Below are 23557 nucleotides of genomic sequence, written 5' to 3'. Positions count from 1 at the left end.
TCCCTGTGTGAGGAGCCGGTCCCTGCCGTCAGCCCCCCTGGGTCCAGCAGGGCCCTCCCCCGACGGGCCGCCCTCTGCCTGGGCTGACCATGCGGGTCCGTCTCTCCCAGGGGATCCTCGGCTCCGGGTTCGCCCTGAAGGTGCAGCAGAAGCAGAGGCAGAAGCACTTCAACCGGCAGATCCCGGCGGCGGCCTCGCTCATCCAGGTGAGGGCCCGCCTGGCGGCCCCGGGAGCTCAGGGCCTGGGGGGCCGTCCCCGTAGGCACGGCGCTGAGTGCCAGTGGGTGTGGGGTCCGCCCACAGGTGGTGTCTCTGCCCCAGGAGCCCCACCAGCCAGCACCTCCCCCTCCCCCCCGCCCCCCGCAGGCTCCCGTGGCCAACACGACGGCCCGGGACTCAGCCTCACCCCAGGCCCTGCTGCCCCTCCCCCCACACGTGGCACACGGCCCCTCCTCTGAGTTGTCCCGTCCAGAGCGGGCACCTGGGCCTCGGGGCCTCTGCCTCCTGGCCGCTCAGCCTCGCCTCCCGCCAGCCCCAGGGCCCGCCCCTCCTGCCCTGCTTGGTGCCCCCACAGCCCCTGGCATCCTGGCTGGAGGGAGCCCAGCCCTTCGGCTCTGCCCCGCCCCTGCCCTCACTGTGGCGCCTCAGAGAGAGGCAGCCATGGGCCCCCAAGGAGGGTCGCACACAGTCCAAGGCTTCTGTGGTCTGGGCCGCAGCCCCGGGTTCGAGGTGTGCTCTGCCCGCTGCCCGCTGCCCCAGGGGGCTGGGGAGGCGAGGGGCTGGCAAGGGAGGCCCTGCTGTCCTGCGGTGGGGGTGGGGGTGCGGGCATGGCAAGATGGGGGCTGCAGCTTCCGCACGGGGCCCCGCGGCCGGCTCGGCCGGTGACAGCCTCTCCCTCCGGTTCCAGACGGCGTGGAGGTGCTACGCGGCCGAGAACCCCGATTCCGCCACCTGGAAGATCTACGTGCGGAAGCCGCCCCGCGGCCACATGCTGCTCTCCCCCAGCCCCCGGCCCAAGAAGTCGGCCATGGTACCTGCCCCCCACCCCTCCCCGCTCCCAGGACGGGCCAGCGTTGGCAGGCGGGGACTGTGCGGGTCAGCCCCGGGCACTGGGGGGACACCCATGCTGGACCCGCCATCCCAGTGTCCCCAGGCTCCAGGCCACGGCGGGCGGGCCAGCGTGGGGTCCCCAGGCGGGACAGCTGTGGGAGAAGGCCCTTGAGGGGGCCCCGTGTTGGGCTGAGGTCACAGCCAGGATAGCGGGAGGCTCCGGGCAGGTGGGGCTGCATGGGGAGTGGCAGGTGGACGGCCCCGCTGCCGCCCACACCCTCCCTGGGGGACCCGCCTCAGTGTCCAGCTCCCTCTGCAGCCTCTGCACCCGCCGTCCCTCGGCCGGAACCTTCTCCCAGGGTCCCACGCGGCCTGTGGCCTGTGCCCTTCCTTCCGCCAGGACACGTCCTCCGGGCGGTCTGGGCTGGCCCCGTAAATCCCCCTCACGTGCCTGAGCCTCCGGGGGCCCAGCCCTGGTCCCCATGCCCTGGCGTGTTCCTATACGTTCCTCTGTCCACCTGCCCCCTGGCCGTGAGCTCTCGGGGCTGAGTCGGAGCCGAGCCCCACAGGGCAGCCCACGGTGCCACAGCCCATGCTGGGTGGGAGGGCGCTGGGGCCGGGCCCCTGGCCCGGGCGTTCCGAGGCCGGCGGAAGACTCCCATGAACCGCCAATTTACTGTCCGTGCTGGGTGTTTTAGGTAAAGAAGAAAAAGTTCAAACTGGACAAGGACAACGGGGTGAGTCCGGGAGAGAAGACGTTCGCGATCCCTCACATCACGTGCGACCCGGCTTCGGAGGAGCGGCGGCTGGACCCCTTCTCCGCCGACGGCTACGACAGCGCCGGTGAGGCCCCCCCGGGGGAGGCTGAGCGGGGCGGGCGCGGCTCAGACCCCTGCCCAGGACCCTGCCGTCGCCGGGTGGGCTCAGGGGCCCCAGGGCCTGGCACTGGCCCGCTGGGCCGGCGTCTGCCTCAGAGTCCTGCCCCGACTTCCAGCCGTCCTGTTCTAGACTCCAGGGCGCCGAGTCCTGCTGTGGCTGGTGCCCCGAGTCAGCAGAGGGGGCGGCCCCCACACAGACCCCTACCAGGGGCGTGGGCACGGGGCACTCCACTCGCTGTCGCTCCCAGGCCCACCCCTCCCCTCGCGGACCTGGTCCTGGGACCCACGGGTGCCCGTGGCTGTAAGGACGGTGGCACTGACCCCGCTGTGTCCTCTGTACCTTGTGATCGTCCCTGGCAGGAGGCAGGCAGTGTGCTGGGAGGGGCCTCAGCCGCTGTGCTGGGGGAGGGACACTGCCGTGGGCATCCTCCTGGGAGCCGGGCGGGCGGGACGGAGCGGGCACCCACCCCAAGGGGTCCCGGGCTGCCTGCGGCCGCATCACATGCCGTCTGGCTGTGGCTCTGGCCCAGCCGCGTCGCCGGTGAGCCCGGGACGTGCTCCCGCTGCTGCCGGAGTGGGCACAAAGGACAATTGTGCCCACAGATGCCCGGTGCCCCACGGCTGGGCTTGGGGGCAGGGCCATTGTCGGGATGCAAATGGGGGCTTTCTGCGGATGCTAATGGGCAGGTTGGGCGCGGGGAGAGGCCTCCTCCGCCGGCCGACTGCGGAGCCGGCGCTGCGTCCATTCAGCCGCGCGTTGCCCGGCGCACAGCGCGCCCGCCGCATGCTGATGAGGCGTCCGTGCCCGGAAGGCCGGCGCCGGGCGTGCGGCTCTGCACGGCTGGTTCTCTTCCCCGGCGCGGGCGACCGTCAGCCGGCCCTCCACGTCGAGCCTCCCCCCGAGGGTGACCCAGGGCGGGCCGTGGAGAGCCTGGCGTGGGGGGAGGGGGTGGACCTGGCCGGTGCCAGCCCTGGGAACAGCCACGGCCCCAGCTCCCCGTGGGGCGCCCGCAGTCCTGCTCCATCCGACGGCTGAGCCTGGCAGGTGCACTTGTGGGTGGCGAGCGGACAGGAGGGCCAGGCTGACGCCACCCCCTCCCGCAGACGCACGCCTCTCACCTGCACAGGGAGCTTCGTGGCAGTTGTAGGAAAACTGGGACCCAGAAGCCCAGCGGCTTTGGAACACTTTTTTAAGGTTGTCGTCTCCATACAACGGAGCCCTCCTCACACACAAACAGAAATCAACTATGCGGGGCCCTGGCCGGTGTGGCTCAGTGGATAGAGCATCGGCCCGTGGACTGAAGGGTCCCGGGTTCGATTCTGGTCAAGGGCACAGGCCCGGGTTGCGGGCTCGATCCCCAGTGTGGGGTGTGCAGGAGGCAGCCGATCAGTGATTCTCTCTCATCATGGATGTCTCTCTCTCTCTCTCTCTCCCTCCCCCCCCCTCTCTCTCCCTTCCTCTCTGACATCAATAAAAATATATTTTAAAAAAAGAAATAAATGGTTAATGTGCATGATAGACTGGGTGAATCTCAAAATAGTAATTATTATTTTTTATTGGAGAGAGAGAGAGAGAGAGAGGTTTGTTGTTCCATTTATTGATGCATTCATTCGTGTGTTGATTCTTGTATGGGCCCTGACGGGGGATCAAACCTGCAACCTTGGGCTCAGAATAATTATGAGTGAGAAAAGCCAGACTAAAAAAAAAAAAAAAGAGTACAAACTCCCTTATTTTACTCATATAAAACCCAGAAAATGCAGACCTCTGTAGAGGGACAAGTTCAGTGGTCGCCTAGGGATGGGGGGGCCTGGGGACAGTTTTGGGGAGGCGTCCGCGGGACACAGGAAACTCGAGTGTGTGTGTTGGGGGGGATACGTCCATGACCTTGACTGTGGCGATGGTCTCGTCCGACCAAATCGTACACTTTAAACACATGTAGTTCGTGACGTGTCCGTTCTGCCTCCACGAGAAAAGCATACAAAATAAAAATATTTCGCAAAGCAAGAAAAGAACCAGAAACCCTTCTGGGAGCAGAGCTGCCCCTCGTTTCGAAGACCCAGGGCTAATTTTATCGCCGTGCTGCACAGCTCTTGTAAATCATGGGGAGAAAAGGCCGAAGTCTGGCAAAGGCAGTTCCCAGGAAAGGAAATGCCGATCAGTCTTAGGGATGAAAAGATGCTGATAAGCGGCATTATGATAAGAGTCATACAAATCCAGGCGCTGGGACTTTTCACTTATCTGGCTACTAAACGCGAAGGCATCTGATCGCGCCCTCCGGGTGGGCGCACCCCAGGCGCCCCTGTGGGAAAGCGCGAACGCCGGCGACCGCGGGGAGGCCCACACGGCCGCTTCCGGGAAAGTCAGACGCGGGCGCCCTTTGACCCGCCAGAAGCGTGTTCTGCCCGACATTGCAGGTTTGCCCAGGGGTCTGTGGCCAGGACACCGATGCCTGTGCTTGTGGAACAGCAGACACGAGCCAGCCCCACCTGCCCCCGCCCCCCACGCCCGCCACGCCTGCCACGCCCGCCACGCCCGCCACGCCCGCAGCGCAGGTCCGTCGCTCCACACCCATTAAAACCGCACTGTCCCGCCCTGGCCGGTGTGGTTCAGTGGATAGAGCGTCGGCCTGCGGACTGAAGGGTCCCAGGTTTGATTCCGGTCAAGGGCGTGTACCTTGGTTGCGGGCACATCCCCAGTAGGGTGTGTGTGCAGGAGGCAGCTGATCCATGTTTCTAACTCTCTATCCCACTCCCTTCCTCTCTATAAAAAATCAATAAAAATATTTATTTTTAAAATAAAACCGCACTGTCCCCTCTGCCTGGGGAAAGACACCCCTGAGGTCTGACCCCCGGAATAACAGCGCCCGGGGCCGGAGGACCAGGGCCCTGTCGCCAGGCGTGTGCGAGCGGGGTGTCTACAGAAGGGGGGCCGCCTGCCCCTCTGTGTCCTGGGACAGACCCGGGAACGGGGAGCTGTCTCCTCGAAGGTGAACTGTCAGGATGAAGCCCTCCGTCCGCCGGGCCTGTGCCGTTTCCAAGGGCCCCGGACTCGTTGGGAATCAGTTTGCCGCGTCTCGGGGTGATTTATTCGCTGCGCTTTCACCCTCCGGGGTTCAGCGTGCCGCCACTTGGTGGAAACACATTTTCTCCTGACGATTTTATGTTCTTCTGTAGCCGTTGCCTCTTTTTTTTTTTCCTCTCCTTTGAGCTTTATTGTTTTGGTTTTATTTTTTAAAAAGAAAAGAAAAACCACACCACACTCGAGAGAGATTTATATTCTAGCCGGCACTTACTCTCTTGTCGGAACGCCGCCTCTCTAGCTGGTCTTGTTTTCTGTTTCCCCGACGTGGCCCTTGGGTTTATCAATTCCCTCGTCCCGGGTAACTGTGTCCTTCCTTTAAACTTAGTGCAGAGTGATGCTTAGTTCGTTTCGTTAGAGTCTTTCTTCTAAAAGGCATCTCAAGGCTATAAATTTCCCTCTGATGGCAGCGTTAGCTGTGACACGGAGCTCTTACTATGAAATACGTCCCTTTTCATGGCTTTCTCGGCGGTTTTTATTCTGTGTTTTGATTTTCCCCTTTGATCTGTGGTGCTTTTAAGAGATGTTTTCTTAATGGTTAAGCAGTCCTCTTTTTATCACTGTTATTTATTTCTGACTTAACTGGCGAGCATGTGGCCTGTGACATCGCTTCGGAAAACGAAGATTTTCTTTGTGTCCAAGGGCAAGAATAACACCCTTACTTCTGTGAGTGGCCACGGACTTACGTGGAGAAGGCATGTTCTCTCTTGGTAGAACACCAACCGTTATTGGCATGTCCAGGCCAAATGCATGTAGCATGTACGTGCAGACGCATGAGATGATTATTCATGCACAGATGCACATGCTTACTCGTTGTATCCCTCAGATTGGCTCCAACCTTCCTTACGACGATTATTATTATTTTTTTTTTATCTAATGTATCTGCTGCCGAATTCGGAGCCAGGAAAACAAAATCCTGCCTTCACAGTTACGTGTCTAGGCGTCCAGTGGCGGGCGTGGGAGCGGTTTGGAGCACAGCCTGCTGGCCCAGCCCCTGGCCTGAAGCCCGGCTCTGCCCCTTCTCCTGTGTGACTCTGGGCAAGCGTCTGCCCTCTCTGTGCCTCAGTTTCTCTGTGAAACAGGGATCCTGACAGGGTGGCTCCCAGGACTGTCGTGTTGACGGAGTGAGTCAACACGCCTCGGCCCCAGGTCTGTGTGGCACCTGCACCCCCATGTCCTCATCTTCTGCTCTGACCTCCCCTCCCCTCCCCTCCCCTGCCAAACAGCCCACATTCACCAGCTCCTCATGCCACCCATCTCAGGGCTGGTCTCTCTCTCTCTCTCTTTGTTGTTGCTAATCCTCACCTTCCGATATTTTCCCATTGATTTTTAGCGAGAGTGGAAGCGAGAGGGAGAGACAGAAATATCGATGTGAGAGAGACACACGATTGGTCACCTCCTGCATGAGCCCCGCCCAGGGCCCGGGCTGGGGAGGAGCCTGCAACCGAGGTGCATGCCCTTGACCGGAATCGAACGGGGACCCTGCGGTCTGCAGGCCGACGCTCCGTCCACTGAGCCGCACCGGCCAGGGCAGGGCTGTTCTCTCTCGAAAGCTTTCTCAAAGCGACATGACACGCACGACTCACACGCCTCCCGCTGCAGGTGCAGGGGCGTGGCTGTGCCGTCCTCGGTCTGCCTGGCCCCCGCCCTCCGGGCCGTTCCAGTCCGCACGCGGGGCCCAGGGGCGCGAGGAACTGAATGCCCACGGCGACGCGACGGGGCCCGCGTTCATCTCCGCACGCGGGGCCGGGGACACGTGCTTGTCCGCCCCGTGACCTGGCGGGCGTCCCTCCGCGGGCGCCGGGCCGTTCATTCCAAACTGCTCGGTGCCTCTGGGTGGTTTTGTGGTTTTGTGGTTTTGTCTTCCGCCCCCAGCTCGGCCTTGGGTTATTAACGCCGCCTTCCTGGGTGACGGTCCTTCCTTTAAGCTGAATTCAGAGCGACGCTTCGTGCGTTTACCTGAGGTTTTCCTGCTAAAAGGCCCCCCAGTTAGAGGCTCCCTGTGTGCGCGGTGCTCCCCGCGCTCTGTGGCGGCAACCCGCCGGCTCCGGGTTCCGGGCAGCTGTCTGAGCGCCTCCTCGCGCCGGCGTCCCCAAGACCCAGGCCACCGGTGGCTCCTCCTGAGGCCTCTCTCCTCCTGTGTCCACACGCGGTCCCTCTGTGTGTGTGTGTGTGTCCTGATCCTCTCTTCTTATGAGGACCCGTCACACTGGGTGAGCCCGCCCCCCGTCTCCCACCAGAGTTACCTGTGAGCTGCTGGGGTGGAGCTTCCTGTGAGCCTGGGGGTGGAGTTGGCCCAGGTGAGGCTGGTGGGAGCACAGGTGTGGCACATCGTCCATGTCAGTGAGTGTCCCAGGCAGGGCCCCCTCCCTGGCTCTCCTGCGCCGTCCATTGTCTCGTCTCGTCAGCCGTGGGCGGGGCCTCGCACAAGCGATATTCGGGGCCACGTCAGCCTTTGTCGAGGGGCTGCCGGTGGGTCGTAGGCTGTTCAGCATTGCGAGCCCATCGGGGTCCCGGCAACAACCGCCCCCCCCCCCCCAGGTTATGACAGCTAAACGGTCTCCAGGCATCACTGAATGTCCCGGGGCGGGGGGGGGGGGGCAGAATCCCCCCAGTTGAGAACCACTGGGCTAAACGGATGCCCCAGGGTTTTGGGTTTTTAAAAATATATTATTTTTATTGATTTCAGAGGGGAAGGGAAAGGAAGGGAGAGAAACATCCATGATGAGGGAGAACCATGGACCGGCTGCCTCCTGCTTGCCCCACACTGGGGATGGAGCCTGCAACCCGGGCCTGTGCCCTGACCAGAATCGAACCGTGACCTCCTGGTTCCTAGGTCGACGCTCAGCCCCTGAGCCATGCCGGCCGGGTGTGTGGAGGGGGGTGGGGTTAGGGGTTTGGGCACCCGGTTTCTTGGGGATAATGTTGAGCTACGGGGATGGAGACCAGATGTGCTTCGCTCGCCGTGACGGTGGCCCCACTGCTCCCCGTCTGTGTACCCGACACTGGTTTTCGGAGCCACTGGAGAGGACGTGGCGTCTTGCTTTGCCCTGAACCATTGTGCTGTGTTTGCTGGAAAAGACAGGTAGCATGGCCCCCCCTTGGCAGGGACTGCTAATCTGACCCTCGACCCCACAACCAGGACGGCGGCGCCGAGACGTCCCCACGCTGACGGTCCCGCCCCACACGGGTCCCTCGTGGGCCCTGCAGAGCCACACCCTCTCCCCTCCGTATCCCTGAAATCACCCGTCTGGTCGCCAGTTCCCCCAGCTTGTCATTTCTAGAATGTTCCATTCGTGCACGCACACAGCCCAGGACATTGGGACGGGCTCTTTGGACTTTGCATCACTCGTAAGGCTCATTCCAGCCGTCTGGGCCCAGTCGGCGCTTGCGTTGCCGAGGGAGCTCCGTGGCGTTGGCGTTGGCGTTGGCCTTGGCCTTGGCGTTGGTGTTGGCCTTGATGTGCCACAGTCGGCGTGACCGTTCGCTGTGCACATCTGGGCCGCTTCCTCTTGGGGCTCCTCTGCACTGTGGTTGGCTGAACGGGCCCCCGAAGCGTCTGGGTCCTAACTCCCGGACCGAGTGCCTGTGGCCTGCGTGGCGGGCGGAGGAGGCCCTGCGTGTGCCGGGCCCTCGTCGCCACGGGCACCCTCAGAGGAGGGAGGCAGAGGGAGGTGACCCCACAGAAGCCGGGGAGAAGGTGCCATGCGACCTGAGGGAGGGTCATGGGCTCGGGGGGTGTAGGTGGCTCCCGGGCCAAAAGGCAGGGACAGGAGCCCCCAGGCCGGGGTTCCAGTCCCCTAAGAGTCAGCTCGGGCGCCGGCCTTGCTGTGAAGGAACACGCGTGGGCCGTGCTAAGCCACCGCATGGGCCGTGGTCCCGTGGCCGGCAGTGGGAGACGGAGACACGGATCAAGCCGGGTCGACTCGCGGGTGGACGCCGGGAGCGGAACTGCTGAGTCGTGGGGTGTTCACGTTCACGTTTCCCCCGTGGCTGCACCCTCCCCCCAGGGACGCACAGAGACCCCATTTCTCCGGGTCCTCGCCGGCGCCTGGCGGCCCTGCTGTCCACTTCCTCTTCCCACCGGTCAGGTGTGAGCGGTGAGACCCCCCCCCCCCGACCCCGCGCCTCCCCAGCATCCCCTTCCCTCGCCTCTCCGTGTCCGTCAGCACCACGTTCTTTCAGATCGTTTGCCCGTTTCCCAGTCGGGTTGTTCTGTGAATACTGAGTTTTGCAAAGTCTCTGTATTCTGGATGCTAGTCTCAGGTCCGACGTGTGGTTGGAAAGCCTTCCGCCCGCCCTGTAACTGCTTTTTCCATCCTCTGGGCAAATGCTTCTAATTTCGATTAAGTCCAACTTATTCTCTCAGCGGCTTGTTCTCTCAGGATCGGGTCTAAGGATTCTTTGCCTCACCCTGGATCCTGAATGTTTCTCGATCGTTTTTTATTGTTGTTGTTAACAGCTTCCCTCGGGCGTAGTTCATGCGTCACGCAGCTCACCCCTTAAAGTGTGCAACCCGGTGCTGTTTAGCATGTCCCCGGGGTTGTGCAAACGCCCCCACGATAAATTTCAGGCAAGGGTTACCCCAGGAGCACGAGTCCTCCCCCCCCCCCCGCACCTCTGGGTGGCTGGCGGCCCCTGGAGACGCCAGGGCCCACGCCCTGCAGTGGGGCACTCGTCCCCGTGGGGAAGGGGGCGGGGAGGCAGGAGCTCTGGGCATGTGGCTGGTGAGCGCTGGGCAGACTCTGATTCAACACAGGAGACGTGCCCTGCAAGGTCCTGGCTGTTTATCTCATCTCCCGGCGGAGGAAACGTGGCTGAGCCATCAAAGACCTTTCCCAAGGCCACGTGCTCGGAAGGGGCACGTTCAGGATCTGCAGGAGCCTGGCTCTGGGACTGCGAGACCGAGATAAGGACCTGGATTTATGACGCAGACAGAGGGGAGCCCCAGGGGGCTCAGGCTGGGGAGTGACAGCGATCAGAGAAGGAGCGCTGGACGACAGCTCCCCCCTCTGCGTGCCCTCCCCCCACGCAGCTAAATTCAGCAAAGAGAGGCCAGGCGTCCGGACGGAGCGTGAAGAGTGCCGGGCGGGTCTGAGCTCACACGGCTTCATTCAGCACCGCCTCCGGCCCTTTCTCTCTCTTAAAAAATGTGTTTTTATTGATTTCAGAGAGGAAGGGAGAGGGAGAGAGAGAAACATCAGTGATGAGAATCATTGATCGGCTGCCCCCTGCACGCCCCACACTGGGGCTAGAGCCCGCACCCCAGGCATGTGCCCTGACCGGGAATCAAACCCTGACCTCCTGGCTCATAGGTCGACGCTCAACCACTGAGCCACGCCGGCCGGGCCAGCCTTTCTTGTCTGTGTCTGAGCCTGTGCCCCCCACAGAGGTGAGCTGGTCGGAGGTGGCAGGTCGGGCTAGAGAAGCTGCCGGAGGGGGAGGGAGAATGACCTGTAGACCAGCAGCAAGAGGACCCACCACCTGCCCGCTGCTGACCTGTGGGCCGGGGGCCTGCCCCCCCCCCCCCAGGAGTCCTTCCTTTGGTGTGGCCCGAGGGGATCCGATCTCATGAGCTGTTGGCAGCACTGGTCACCCCGATGGGGTGGGTACCAGGTGTGTCCGCACCAACACCATTTACGGAGGAGACTGCCCTTCGTCCCTTGTGTATCCTGGGCTCCGTGGCCCTGCGTGGCGTGGCCATCGCAGAAAAGGGTTACTGCTGGGCCCTCTCTCGGTGCCACGGGACCGGGTGTCTGTTTCTATGCCATTCCCGCCCCGTGTGAACGCCCGTAGCTTTACAACCCAGTTTGGAACCGGGGAGCGAGAGGCCTTGTCAGTGTTTTTACAGGCTTTTCGCGTCTACGTTTGTAGGTGTTCTGCACTGTCCCCATCTGGTTTGGTGACCAGGGAATTCTGTTTTCATAAAATGAGTTGGAAAGCAGACCCCCCTCGCCTGTCTCCCGGGAGGTGTGGTGTGCCATTGTCATCCATTCTCCTCGGAAAGTCGGGGAGAAAAACCACTCGGGCCTGGGAAGTCCTCCTCCGGGATTTCCCCACAACAGCCCCCGGCTTAGCAACGCTCCCGTGGCCATGCCCATGGCGGCGGGTGAGGCACAGTCTCCGCTCAGTCCTCCCCTCCCGCCCGCCCGCGCCCGCCCGGCTCCCCTCGGCCCCCGTGTTCCCTCCTCCGTGTTCGCGAGGTCGCCGCCTTCTCCCGGGGCCACGTCTCGCGAGTCTGTGTTTGGCTTCCCATCTCTGTGGAACCCCGGGAACCACACCCCACGCCACAGCCGGCCGCCCGGCCACCGCCAACGTGGGCCCTGAACCCAGGCCCGAGGATGCCGTCTGCTTGGGCTTGTACGTTTGGCCGGTCTTCCCCAAATTTCTGTCCTGCGTTCGGGTGCCTTCCCGGGGGACGGACCTCGGGCAGCACCTGCTCCCGCTGAGGTTGGCCACGAACGTCCCGGTCCGAGGGTCACCGTGCCGCTCACGAAGGCGGCCGGCCTTCAGACAGCCCGGGCGGAAAAGAGCAGGAACCTTCAAATCACAAGTGTAACGGCCTCACTAGGTCCGGGGCTCCGGACGTTACAGGTGGCCCTGCTTCGTGCCGAGTGCATTGTGCGGCCTGTGCTGTTTGGTGAACCGGCCCATCTCACCTAAGTCGTCAACTTGTTGTGTGTGGAGCTGTTTGAAGTGTCCCCTTAGTATTCCTTGTTTTAATCCTCATCCTAGGATAGAGTTTTTATTTGAGAGAGAGAGAGAGATCTATGTGCAAGAGAAACGTCACCCGGTTGCCTCCCATCCACGCCCTACCAGGGACTGGACCCACCACCCGGGCACGTGCCTGACCGGGAATCGAACCTGCGACTTCCGTGGACAGGCTGTAGCTCCACCGGCCGAGCCCCACCGGCCGGGGCTCCCTGCTGGTTCTTTCCGTGTTTGGTGATTGCGAGCGCGTCGTTTTCTGGGGAGTGGCCCTGGCGTGACCGCGTGCACCTGCAGGCGGGCATCGCCTCCTGGTCTCCGTGCTTCCCTTCCCTGAGTGAAGGGTGTAAACCAGCGGTTCCCCGCGTGGGGCCCACGCCCACGGGGGGGCCGTGTGACTTCTAAAGGGGGCAGGTCGGGAGGGAGTTATTCACAGTGAGCTTTTTGCATTTCTTAGGCTCCTAGGGGCCTCATATATAGAATATAAATAGATATTGTGACATATTTGTTCTCTATTATATGTTTCGAAACTTTGCTGTTTTTCCTATCCCTCCATATTATTATTATTTTTTAACAGTTTCTTAGTGATTTCTTCCCCAGGACTCCCACTGTCCTTCCGTTCTTTGATGTTTCTCCTTCGTGGACGCCATGTTCTTGGGAAGCTGGTTTGGGCCCAGTTCATGGCCTTTCGAGCTTCCTCCACGTGAGCAGGGGTTCGCTTTTTGAATAGTAAGAATTATATGTCGGGGGGCGGGGCATCGGGGTTTTAGAGACGCCTGGGTGGGCGTGGCCAAGAAAAGGTGGGGACCACTGGGGTAAGCCTCCCTGGTGCCGGTCCGTTGTCCTCCCTGCTTTCAAAATGTGGTTCCTTCCACTGCCTCCTCTGCCTGCTGCGCTCCCGCGGGGGGGTGGGGGGAGCGGTCACTGGCTGTTCTTCAGCCCCTTCGCCCGAGAACCCCCTCCCCCGTGCGTGCGCCCCTCCCCTGCAGCTCCGCTGGTCCGAGGATCCCCAGCTGGCGGTTCTATTCCTTGCGGTTTTGGAAAATGTCACGCCCGGTCCCCCGGTTTCTGCCGAGACAGGAACCGTCCTCCAGAGCCGTGCTCCTCGCTGCGCCCCGCGCTGTGGGTCCCGCACGGCCTCCCGCCCTCCGGCGCCTGTGATGCGTCTCGGGCAGCTCGCCTTGGCCTCAGGCCTCGTCTTCACTCAGCGCCGACCACCGAACGTGGGAGCGTCCGTCCGCTCCTTCGACCACGCGTGTTTTCATGCGGAGCCGCCTGCTGTGGTCGGACTGTCCGGCGCAGTCCTGTCCGTCGTCTCCTGCGCTTCAGGGCCCTGCTGTCACTCGCGTGTGTGACTTCCGTCCTGATAGAATTTTTATCGCGGTTGAGCCTTCGGCCATGACCGCCGCCCCCCCTCGTCTTGGCGACATCGCCCACTGTAGGGCCTTCCTGCCTGCGTCCCGTGTGGCCGCGCCGGCTCTCTGGAGCTCAGCGCTGCGTGGCCCCTTTCCCCACCCTGGTTCCTGGAACCTGTTTGTGTCTCTGGGTCCATAATGTGTCCATTGTGGGCGTGCGTCCTGGGTTCCTGCTCCAGGCGATCTGGCCGTCTCTGCTTCTTTGTTGAGTGTTTAATTCACTTATAGTTAATGCAATTATTGGTATGTGGTAGGATTTACATCTGCCATTTGCTCCTCATTTGCTGTACGCCTCGCGCCTCTTTTGTGCCCCCCTCCCTCCTCTCGGCCTCCTGCGGGCTGAATAGATGCACGTCGGCGTCCCTTCTGATTCCTGGGTTAGTGTCCTCTTTGCAAAGTTGCTTTCTTAGCAGCGTGACCCGGGGATCACAATAAACACCTTAACCGAAGACAAGCTGCCTCAGGGTCACGCTCCGTGCTCCCCGATGTCTTTGTCCCTCTCCCCCTTTCCTGCGGGGACTCTAATTGCACATCCGCCGTCACCGATCAGGCCGCCCGCAGGCCGCAGGCGCCCCGCTCCCGCACTTCACCCTCTCTCTGCCCTGATCTGAAGAAGGAGCCATCCTGGTGGGTCCACCGCCAAGGCCACTGGTCCCTTCTCTGTTCCGCCCGCTCACCCCTGCCCTGTCGCAGTGTTTGTGCGTTCCGACTCCAGGAGTTCTGAGGGGTTTGCTTTATCATCCCCCCCTCTGTCGGCGTCTCCACTGGGTGCGTCCCTGTCATCGCTCCCTTTCCTGCTTCAAACGCTGCTTCTTCGAGGCCCTCGGCGCAGGTATTCTCGCCGCTTGGAAGTCTCGGCCCCTGAGGCTGAGGTCGGGCCCCGCAGAGAGCGCTTCTATGGGCTGCTCCTCACTCCACGTGTGCGTTACGCTCCCTGCTGCCTTGCACGTCTCAAACGCTGGGTGTGCCCGACCGGTGTGGCTCAGTGGTTGCGTGTCAACCCACGAATCGGTCAGGGCACAGGCCCGGGCTGCGGGCTCGCTCCCCAGTCGGGGCCATGCGGGAGGCGGCCGCCGAATGCTTCTCCCTCATCCTGGATGTTTGTTTCTATCTCCTCCCGCCTTCCTCTCTCTGACATCAATATAAACATCAACCACCACAAAGCCCCGACTCCTGTCCCGTCCCCGGGAGCTGGGGCTCCCGTCCTCCCTCCAGGCCCCGGTGCTGGGTGCCGGCCTGTGAGACGCGCTGCCCGGGCCTGGCTCTGCAGTCCGTCTCCGGCAGCGGGCGGCCGCCGATGTGTCGGCTCGAGTGTTTTAAATCCTTGTTTGTGTGTGTTGAGCCCTGGCTTCCTCGGTGTCACCGCTGGATCAGCCTGGCCCGTGGTCAGACGGATGGCTCAGGCGTTTTGTCTGACCCTGGAGCCAGGCCCTCTACCATGGACTGGGGTGAGAGGTCAAATCCTGGCAGCTCACGGTCTCTCCGGCCTGTCCTTCCTGCTGCGCAGGGCCTCACAGCGGCCAGGGAGAGACGGGGCGCAGGGTCCCCTCTGGCCCCGCCCGGGAGTGTGTGCAGCCTCCAGGCCTCAGCACCCCTGGAAATCCCTCCAGTGGCCGTGACGTGAGCTCCCGGTGATGGCCACTGAGGTCACGATGGTGCGTGGGGTTGGCACAGAACCCCATCTGTGGGTGCAGGTGCTGAGCTGCGTGTCCGTGAGGCCGCTGTGCCCCAGGGCGCGGGAGGAGGCGGGGAGCAGCCCCACGAGACATCGCCCCGGGCCCCGCTGTTCTTCGCGAGGTGTCCATGGTGTTGGAGGTTTTCTTGGATGAACACATTTCAACTTGCTCTGCGCCTCCAGTTAATTTCTGGATTCTGAAATGGCTGCTTCGACAACGTTGTCCATGCCATCGCTGCTCTCTCGGGAGTCTGTCTGGGTCAAGGTGTGTGTCTGTCATCCGCCGGTCAGTGGTGGTTGTGTGTCTCTAGCCCAGTGATGGCGAACCTTTCGAGCTCGGCGTGCCAGCATTTTGAAAAACCCTAACTTAACTCTGGTGCTGTGTCACCTATAGAAATTTCTTGATATTTGCAACCAGAGTAAAACAAAGACATATCTTTGATATTTATTTTATATATTTAAATGCCATTTAACAAAGGAAAATCAACCCAAAAAATGAGCTCGCGTGTCACCTCTGACACATGTGTCATTGGTTCGCCATCACTGCTCTAGGACATGGACCCACTTCAGCCCCGACCGCACAGAGAGGGTCTGAGGGCCGTGCCCTGCCACAGCCCGCCCGTCCCACCCTCTGCGCCCTCGTGGGGAACGGACCCCAGTGCTTTCTGCTTTCCCATCTGTGTGATCCCGTGTGTCCTGACCACCCACGTGACTGCTTTCTCATCGCCCTTCCTAGTGACAAAAGATGCCGTGTTTGTTCTAGAAGCACCCGGCAGTGTCCCCCAGACCCACTCAGTGTCGGCTCACGGAGTTCACTCCCTTCCCTCCAGCGGCTGCCCTTCCCTGGGTGTGTGTGTGTGGGTGTGTGTGTTCCCAGCCTCTGCGCGCGTGGACACTGTCCCATGGCCGGTGCTGGCCCCTTTCAAATATCTCGTCCCTGCGCGTCAGGCTGGGCTGCACAACCTGGGGGGTTGTATTTATTTATTTTTTAACCTTGGGTGTATTTTTTTTTTTTTTTTGCACATTTTTGGAGGCATATCCTAAGGTGAATTCCTAGAGCTGGACCTGCTGGGTTGAAAGACAAACGCACCCTTAGTTCTGTTAAATCGTGCGCATTCCGCTGCGTGGGGCCGGGGCCCTGGCGTTCCCGGGGCAGCAGGACCGCACGCAGGCGGCCGCAGGAATGTGAGCGAGACCTGGGGTTTCTGTTGATCTGATAGCGAAAAAATGGCATCTGGGCTTTGCTTTTGCTGGCATTTCTCGTTTCTGAGCGAAATTGCAAACTCGTCAGCAGCGGAAGGGCCAGGGGCCTGAGTCACCCTCGGAGCGGCCGCCCGACGGGCCTGTTTCTGCAGCCACGGTGGCTCCTCTCCCCCGGGGGGTGGGTGTGTGGGGGTCGCGGCCGCGAGCCTGTGGCCGGCGATGCTGCTGCAGGGCTTCCCTCCTGTCCGGTCAGAGGCCTGTCCTCGTGTGCGGTGCCCCTGTGCCCCGGGGTGGCGGTCACGGGGCTGCCGTCGAGGGGTGGCTCGCTCCTGGCCTCTGGGGCTGGAGTCACACGTGGGGGCCTGGCTCCAGGCACCGTCCACAGAGGCCCCGCCATCTCCCAGCACCTGTGCCTGTCGTCCTGGGAGTAGCCGCCCGCGGGCAGGCGCACAGGGACTTCGTGGGGCTATTGACGAATAATTGGAGGCCATCGTGTTTCTCCTTCAGCCTGTCCATCTGGGAGAGCTGTCCGGCTTTGCCTCCGCGTCCAGGAGCAGTGGTGGCCTCCTGCTTCCTCCCCACGCTCTCCCCCGTCAGGTTCGCTGGGAACAGGGCTCCACAGGCCCCGCACGCTCTGTGCTCGGAAGCCGCGCCCGTGAGCAGGTCTGGCCGCAGAGGTCCGGCTGCACTTCCCCGCGGAGCCTCCGGCTGCGGCGCGTTCCGTGAGGGCAGCTCCTGGGTCCATTTTTCTGTTTCTTTACTTACATTTTTTGGAAATGCGTGTGTTTGGGCTCTTGATTTCTAACGAGGCCGGTTTTAGATAAGCCGCATCCTGCAGGGAAGGTGTCCGTTTGGTCCGTGTTTTCCCCATCGCCCCCGAGGCGGGGACAGGCCGTCTGTGGGGATGTCAGCGCTCCCCCCCAGCCAGAGGCCGGGCCCCGGTCCTTCCGTGGGTGGGTGCTCCCTCTCCGCTCCCAAAAGAGGACTTGGCCTGTTTTGTTTTTTTTCTTTTTACTCAATGTGTCCCCATTCACAACACAGACCAGGCAGAGAGCCTGAGCTGAGGTGTCTGTGGGGAAGTTTACTCTGCCTCCGGTTTCTGCACAGTCAGTGTAAGCACACAGCCTGTGGTGGCACCAGGAGGCCTGGCCTGTTTTACTTTCCCCCGTCACCAGGGTTTTGATGTGACTAAACGGGTCCCCGCTCCCGGTTTCTGCCTCGTTTTCTGCTCTTAGCCCGTCGTTCCTTCCTCAGGCCCTCCCGACGCCATGCCCCTTCGAGCTCTCCACGTGGTCCTGTCCTTCTGCTGTCCTCCCGTGAGGCCCCCAGGCGGGCTCGGCAGGGCTGCTCGGCCCCGTGCTGCTCGCAGACCTTCTGGGGCTGCTTCGCCCGCTGGGTCTGCCGTGTGACCCTCGTCTGGCGTCTGCGTCCGAGCTGAGTGGCTGCTGTGGTCTTTGCTGCAGTTGTTTGCAACTGTTACCCCGTTATGAGGCGTGGCTTTGGCATTAATTATAAAGCCTCCTTATGCGTCTCATTTAATGCTTTTAGCACTAAACGCCTTCCCTGCCTTTGGCTTCGTAACCTCTGCTTTCTGGATGTTTCCATGCACGGAGATCTGCTGATGGTGGGGGCCACCTCAGCAAGGTAAAGTCTCCCTCGTGTTCTTGAAACCACGCCCGCACAATACGAGCACGGTGGCGTGGCACATTGTCTTGTTGGAAGAAGCCGTCTCCATTGGGATACGCCATCACCATGATAGGATGAACCTGATCAGCAACGATACTTAGGGATGTCGTGCCATTCAGACGGTGTTCCACACGAATTAAAGGGCCCAAGTCATGCCAGGAAAACATGCCCCAAACCATAACACTGCCCCCACCAGCTTGAAGGGCTGTACTCATGCATGGGGGGTGTACGCTTTCATGCTGTTTCCGCCCAATTCTCACTCTGCCATCTGCATGATGCAACTGGAAACATGACTCATCGGACCACATGACTTTTTTCCAATGCTCGACTGTCCAATCCTTGTGTTCCTGTGCGAATTGGAGATGTTGTATCTTGGTAACTGCAGACAGCAAAGGTGTTCGAACAGGCCTCCGGCTTCCATATCCCATACGATGCGGCGTACGGCTGATTTGCCTACAAATGTCAGGTGGTCATAACAGTCTGCCACTCAGTGTATGCGTAGGCGGCTGCTTGTAGCCCGCGTGTTAATGAGTGACGTTTGGTTGTCGTCTCGTTACATGACCACGCATGGCAAGCACCTCGCACTGTCACACGGCCCTGGTTGTGCTCGCCCGTGCGCCGGCTCTGCTCTCGGCCGGCGTTGTGCATAAGATGCTGACGGACGTGTGCCAGCGGCTCCCCTGGGTTTACCGACTGTGTGGCAGTGAATTCATTTATTTACTTAACGTTGGAGGCGTGGTGGGCCACGGGTAACTGCGTGCTCCTCCCTGTGACGCGTGTACATCCGCTTCCTCTGTGCTGGGGAGGGCGTGTGCTCCTCCTGCCCTCCTCGCTCCCGGGCCCGGATTCGTTCTGCTTTGGCGGGACCTGCGGCGTCCAGATCTGATTATTCAGCCGGAACGCCACCGGGGGTTCCTCTGGCTCTGGATGGAATATGCAGACTGTCCCCCACCGTCCTGCCCACGCTCCCGTCTTCTTACTTCTAGTAGGTTCTTCAGCAAGGCCTGGTGGGCGCATCCTGAGCTGTTTTTCTGTCCCTCCCTCCACCCTGAAGGAGGTCGGCCCGACTGGGTCCAAAGCCACTGGTCTCTATTTCCTTCCGTTTCTGGAAAACTCTGTCCCGTTACCCTGCTGGGTGTTGTTTCCGTTCAGCCCGTGGCCAGCGGGAAGCTCGCGCCTTCGTCAGTTACTCCCGCCTCCCCTTGGAGGCCCAGGGTGTCTCCATGTGGGAGTCTAATGGTTTGACCACAAAATGCCTGAGCTGGAGTCCCAGATCCGCGTCCTCGTGCTGCGAGGGCCTCTGTGTGCGAGCGGCCTTCGCTGTGCTGACAGAATGTCTGTGTTCGCCTAGGGGGTCTGACCTATTCCTGTTCTTTTTCTTTTCTCCACGGCCTCGGGGGCACGCGTGTGACCTCCTTTGCCATCTCCCGCTTCCGCTGCGGCCACGCGGGCTGTGTCTCTGTCGTGCCCCCATGTCCGTGATCGGGGCTGGTCTCGGCTTTTCTGCTTCGCCATCACCTGTTGCCATTTCTCCTTCTCACTCTTTGGCCCATTTCTGTTTTCAGCCTCTTCCCGTGGATTCAAGGTTGTTTCCATGCCCCCAAGCCCGAGGGCGTTTCACCGTCTGAATATCGTCTATGGCGTCCTGCGTGGTGCCTGGGGACTGGGACTGGCAGGGGAGGTGGCGCCTCCCTTTCCGATCCCCCCACAGCGGTGAGCGTGCACGCTGCCCGCTTGCTGAGGCTCCGACGTGCCAGGGACCCGAGTTCCAGGTCAGGTCCTCCCTCGTTCCCGCAGCGTCTTTCCTCCGTGGCGCGGGCCGGGCCGGGGCTGGGGAGGGAGTGGCATGTCTTGTGTTTGTCTTGAGGTCCCACAGGGTCTCACTTCCCGCTCTATCTCCCTCCTCGCCTTTCCTGCGGCCCCTTCTCTCCGCGCCCGCGCCTCCCGGGAGTGACACGGGGGCTGCCCCGCCAGTCCGTCCCTTCACAGCCCCGCGTTGTCACGGGTGCTGGGAACCGCCCGCAGCTGACCTGCGGTCGCTGTTCTGACACTTACTGTTGGACCTTTTTCTGTGACACTTTTAGGGCTTCTGTGCCCCATTTTTTAAGCGAAATTTGCATAAGATTAATTGTTTTCAAGTCACAGTTCAGTGGCGTCTGGTGCAGCCACAGCACTCCCATCCCCACAGTGTATCGCCAGCTGCAGCGTCATGAGGAGTGGCCTGCTTTCCTCAATGAAACGGATGGTTTGGGCTCTGACACAGAGGTCACTGGTCCATTTCGAGGTCATTTTTCTCTGTGGTGTGAGCGTGTGCCCCTCCTTTCCTTTGCCTGGACGTCCAGTGGTCGCAGCACCGTTTGTGGAAAAGACCACTCCTTCCCCCTCGAATGGCCTTGGCACCCTTGCGGGAAACCCACCGACCGCACGTGAGGGTTCGTCTCAGGTTCTCTGCTCGGTCCCACTGGCTCCCGTCTGTATGTCCGTCCTCATGCCAGGGCCGCCTGGGTCAGCCTGCTCAGCTCTGTGGAAGTTTCGAAACCGAGACATGTGTGTTCCAGCTTTGTACTTTCCAATCGTTTCAGCGATTCAGAGTCCCCCCTCCCCTGCGGCAAGTCCATAAACACCCGAGGGTCAGCGTTTCCACTTCTGCAGACACGGCCATTGGGGCTGTGATGGGCTTGGCCACCTGCGGCACCTCTCCCGCCCGGGCCGGAGCGCAGGCGGCGGCTCTGTTTGTCTCGGTCTTCGCCTCCTGTTGGCGTGTCTAGCAGGGGAGCCTCTCACCTCGGTGGCGAACTGCATTCCTGGGTCCTTTCTTCTCCCTGTGATTGCACACGGGCCGCACATTTCCCCTCCCGGGCTGTCCGTTGCTGGTGGAGACACACAAATGGGTTTTGTGCGTTAGCCGTGTGCTGCGGCGCTGCCGAGCTGCTCATCAGCTCTAGTGGTTTCTCTGTGGCCTCTCCGGGCTTTTCTATGCACCGGAGCACGTCACCTGCGAACAAGAGGACCTTTACTCCTTTGCCGGGGCCGGCGCTCCTGCTCCTGCGCCTATTTGCCGCGGCGGACGCTCCCAGGGCTGTCGAGAGGCGGCGGTGCCCACGGGCGTCCTCGTCTGGTCCGCTCGGGGAGGAGCTTTGTGCTCCCGCCGGGGAGTCCGCGGTGGCGGCGGGCTTTCAGATGCCGTTTGTCACACCGGAGCTCCCTTCTTTTCCTAATGGTGTGTTTTTAAGAGAAAGGTGGTCCAGTGCTTTCTCTGTGGCTATTGAGAAGGCTCTATTCATGCTGAACGGCCCCCTTCCACGTCCGAGATACATCCCACTGGCTCACAGCGCGGGGGCCTTTGGCGACGCCCAGAGAGTGGGCACACTCCCGTGCTCTTGAGGCCGTGGCGTCGCGAGGGCTGCCAGGGGCCGGCTCTCTCCTGGTGGGGGCTTGCCCGGCGTTGCCATCAGAGTAATGGCGACTTCACAGAATGTGTTGCAAACCGTCTCCCCTGCTCTGCCTGGCCCCCGGCTCGTATGAACTCTTCCTTAACCGGTTGCTGTAACTCACCAGATGCTGGACTTCTGTTCACTCAGTTGAAAACCGAGTCAGACTTTTTACTGGTTATCAGTGCGGAATTTCTCTTTCTGAAGCCAGTTTTTGTAGTTCACATGTCACTAAGAATTGGTCCGTCTCGTCCAGGTTGGGTAATTTGTTGTAGTACAGTTGTTCATACTATTCTTTCATGGTATTATTTTATTTCTGTGAGTCCATTCTAGTGTCCTCACTTGAATTTATGATTTATTTGCACCTTCTCTCGTTTTTTTCTTAGTCATCCTAGCTAAAAGCTTGTCAGTTTCGTCGATCTTTTACAATAACCAACTTTGGGTTTAGTTGATCCTGTTCTATTCTGTTCATCTCCCCACTCCCCTGGTGCTGCTTTAGCACTGCCTTCCCTGCGTCCGATAAGTCTGGGTATGTTGTTTTCATTTTCCTTTATTTCAAATCATCTTTAAATTTCTTTTGTGCTGTCTTCTTTGGCCCACTCGTTCTTTAAAGAGTGTGTGGTTGAATTCCCACACGTTTGCAATGCTGCAGTTTTCCTTCTATTATTGATTTCCAGCCTCATTCCATTTCGGTTGGAGACGATACACTGTATGATTTTAGTTTCTAAAAATGTACTGCTTTCTGGCCGAATGTGATCTGTCCTGGAAAATATTCCACATGCACTTGAGAAGGGTGTGTATGTGCTGCCGCTGGGCGGAGGGGTCCGCACGTGTTTGTCAGTTCTGGTGGGTTTACAGCCGCTCCCAGTCTCTGCTTCCTCATCGATCTTGTCTGGCTGTTCCATCCATTACTGAGTGTGGGGTATCGACGTGTCCAACTATTGGACCATTTCTCCCTCCAATTCTGTCAATATTTGCTTCATGTTTTGGGGGGCTCTGTTGTTACATGTAAACTTGTATGAACAAGTTGGTCCTTTTCTCCATTGTCCTTTATCTCCTGTCACCATATTTTACTCAGTAGAGCTTTTCTGATATTAACGTAGCCTCCCAGCGCCCTGCCCCGGTGATGACTGTTGGCAGCGGCCATCACTCCCCGTCCTTCACGCCAAGTCTGTCTTTGGATCTGAAATGAGTAGTTCGTAGACAGTGTGGGTCCAATACTTCTTTCATCCATTCTGCCAATTTCTGTGTTTTCATTGGAAAATTTAATCTGTTTACATTTAAAGTAATTGTTGGTGAGGACTTCAGCTTGCTCTTTATTTTGGGTCTTATGCCTTCTTGGTGGTGGTGCTCCTCATTTCTTCCTCTGCTGCCGTCTTCCACATGTGAAGGATTTTTTGAACAGTGCATAATAGTGATTCTCTTCTCAATTCCTTGCGTGTGTGTATTCCAGGTGATTACCGGGAGGATTGCATTTGACGCCCTACATTTATTAAAATTCTAGTTTTAACCCTGGCCTGCTTAGCTTCAGTAGCATACTGGCTCCCATAGGGCCCCACCCCCTCATGTGGTAACCCAGGTTGCGTTTTTATGCACTGGATCGCCGGTACCACAGACATATCATTCCTGTTTCACGCATGTGTCTTCTACGTATATAGGGAACAAAGAGGGTCACAAACTGAAAATACAGTAATGCCGGCTTTGTGTTTGCCTGGGCAGAGACCTGTTGCTGGAATTCTTTCGTTCTGTGTGCCTTCGGGTTACTTCCTACTGGCCTTTCCCTCCGGCCTGGAGGAACCCCCTTTGTGCAGGGCCCGTCTACTGGCCGTGGAGTCCCTCCGTGGTCGTCTACTCAGGAGTGCTATAATTCCTCCTTCACTGTTGAGAGATAATTCTGGGAGACACAGGATTCTTCAGTTCTTTTCTCTTAGCGCTTCCTGAGTTCAGTCACCCTCCTCTCCAGCCTACGTGCCTCCGGAGAGAAACCCGGCGCGGCCCCGTGCGCGATGAGTCACTCTCCTTCCGTGGTTCTATCTTTCAACAAGATGATTGCGATCTGTCTCCTGGAGTTCACGGAACCTCTGGGAGGTGCGGAGTCCATGTTTTCCATCAAGTCAGGGGAGTTGTCAGCTGTCATTTCCTCAGATGTTCTCCCTGCCCCTTCCTCTCTCGCCTTGCGTTCTGGGGTTCCCACCATGGATCTGTTGGCATGTTTGAGGGTGTGCCATCTGAGGGGCTGTTCATGTTCCCGTCATCTTTTTTTTTTTTCTTTCTACCCCTCAGACTGGATCATGTAAATTAATCTGGCTTCAGGTTCACTGATTCTCCTCCCCATTCAAATATGCTAATAAAGCCCCTGTGAGTTTTCCATTTCCATTAGTATACTTTTCAGATCCAAAATCTGCTTCATTCTCTTTCATAATTCCTACCTC

The 23557-nt window shown here is 59.9% G+C and overlaps 1 protein-coding gene and 1 non-coding gene across 2 annotated transcripts in view; one reads left to right on the top strand and one right to left on the bottom strand.

Moving 5' to 3' along the window:
* Window positions 1-23557, top strand: part of KCNQ1 (potassium voltage-gated channel subfamily Q member 1) — a 231912-nt gene that overhangs the window by 63033 nt on the left and 145322 nt on the right. Inside the window, exons 8-10 of the mRNA XM_036295795.1 lie at window positions 111-206; window positions 908-1030; window positions 1749-1893. Coding sequence (XP_036151688.1) covers window positions 111-206; window positions 908-1030; window positions 1749-1893 — 364 coding nt within the window. The remainder of the gene's footprint in view (window positions 1-110; window positions 207-907; window positions 1031-1748; window positions 1894-23557) is intronic.
* On the bottom strand, window positions 17025-17154 carry LOC118649129. Its single transcript, XR_004965566.1, has one exon. It is a non-coding gene; the product is annotated as a small nucleolar RNA SNORA51 (small nucleolar RNA).

The sequence above is a fragment of the Myotis myotis genome, unplaced genomic scaffold (genome assembly GCF_014108235.1).
Source record: "Myotis myotis isolate mMyoMyo1 unplaced genomic scaffold, mMyoMyo1.p scaffold_m19_p_27, whole genome shotgun sequence".
In the NCBI taxonomy this organism is placed as follows: domain Eukaryota; kingdom Metazoa; phylum Chordata; class Mammalia; order Chiroptera; family Vespertilionidae; genus Myotis; species Myotis myotis.
Note: the sequence above shows the minus strand (reverse complement) of the source record. Positions and strands in the feature narration are given on the sequence as shown.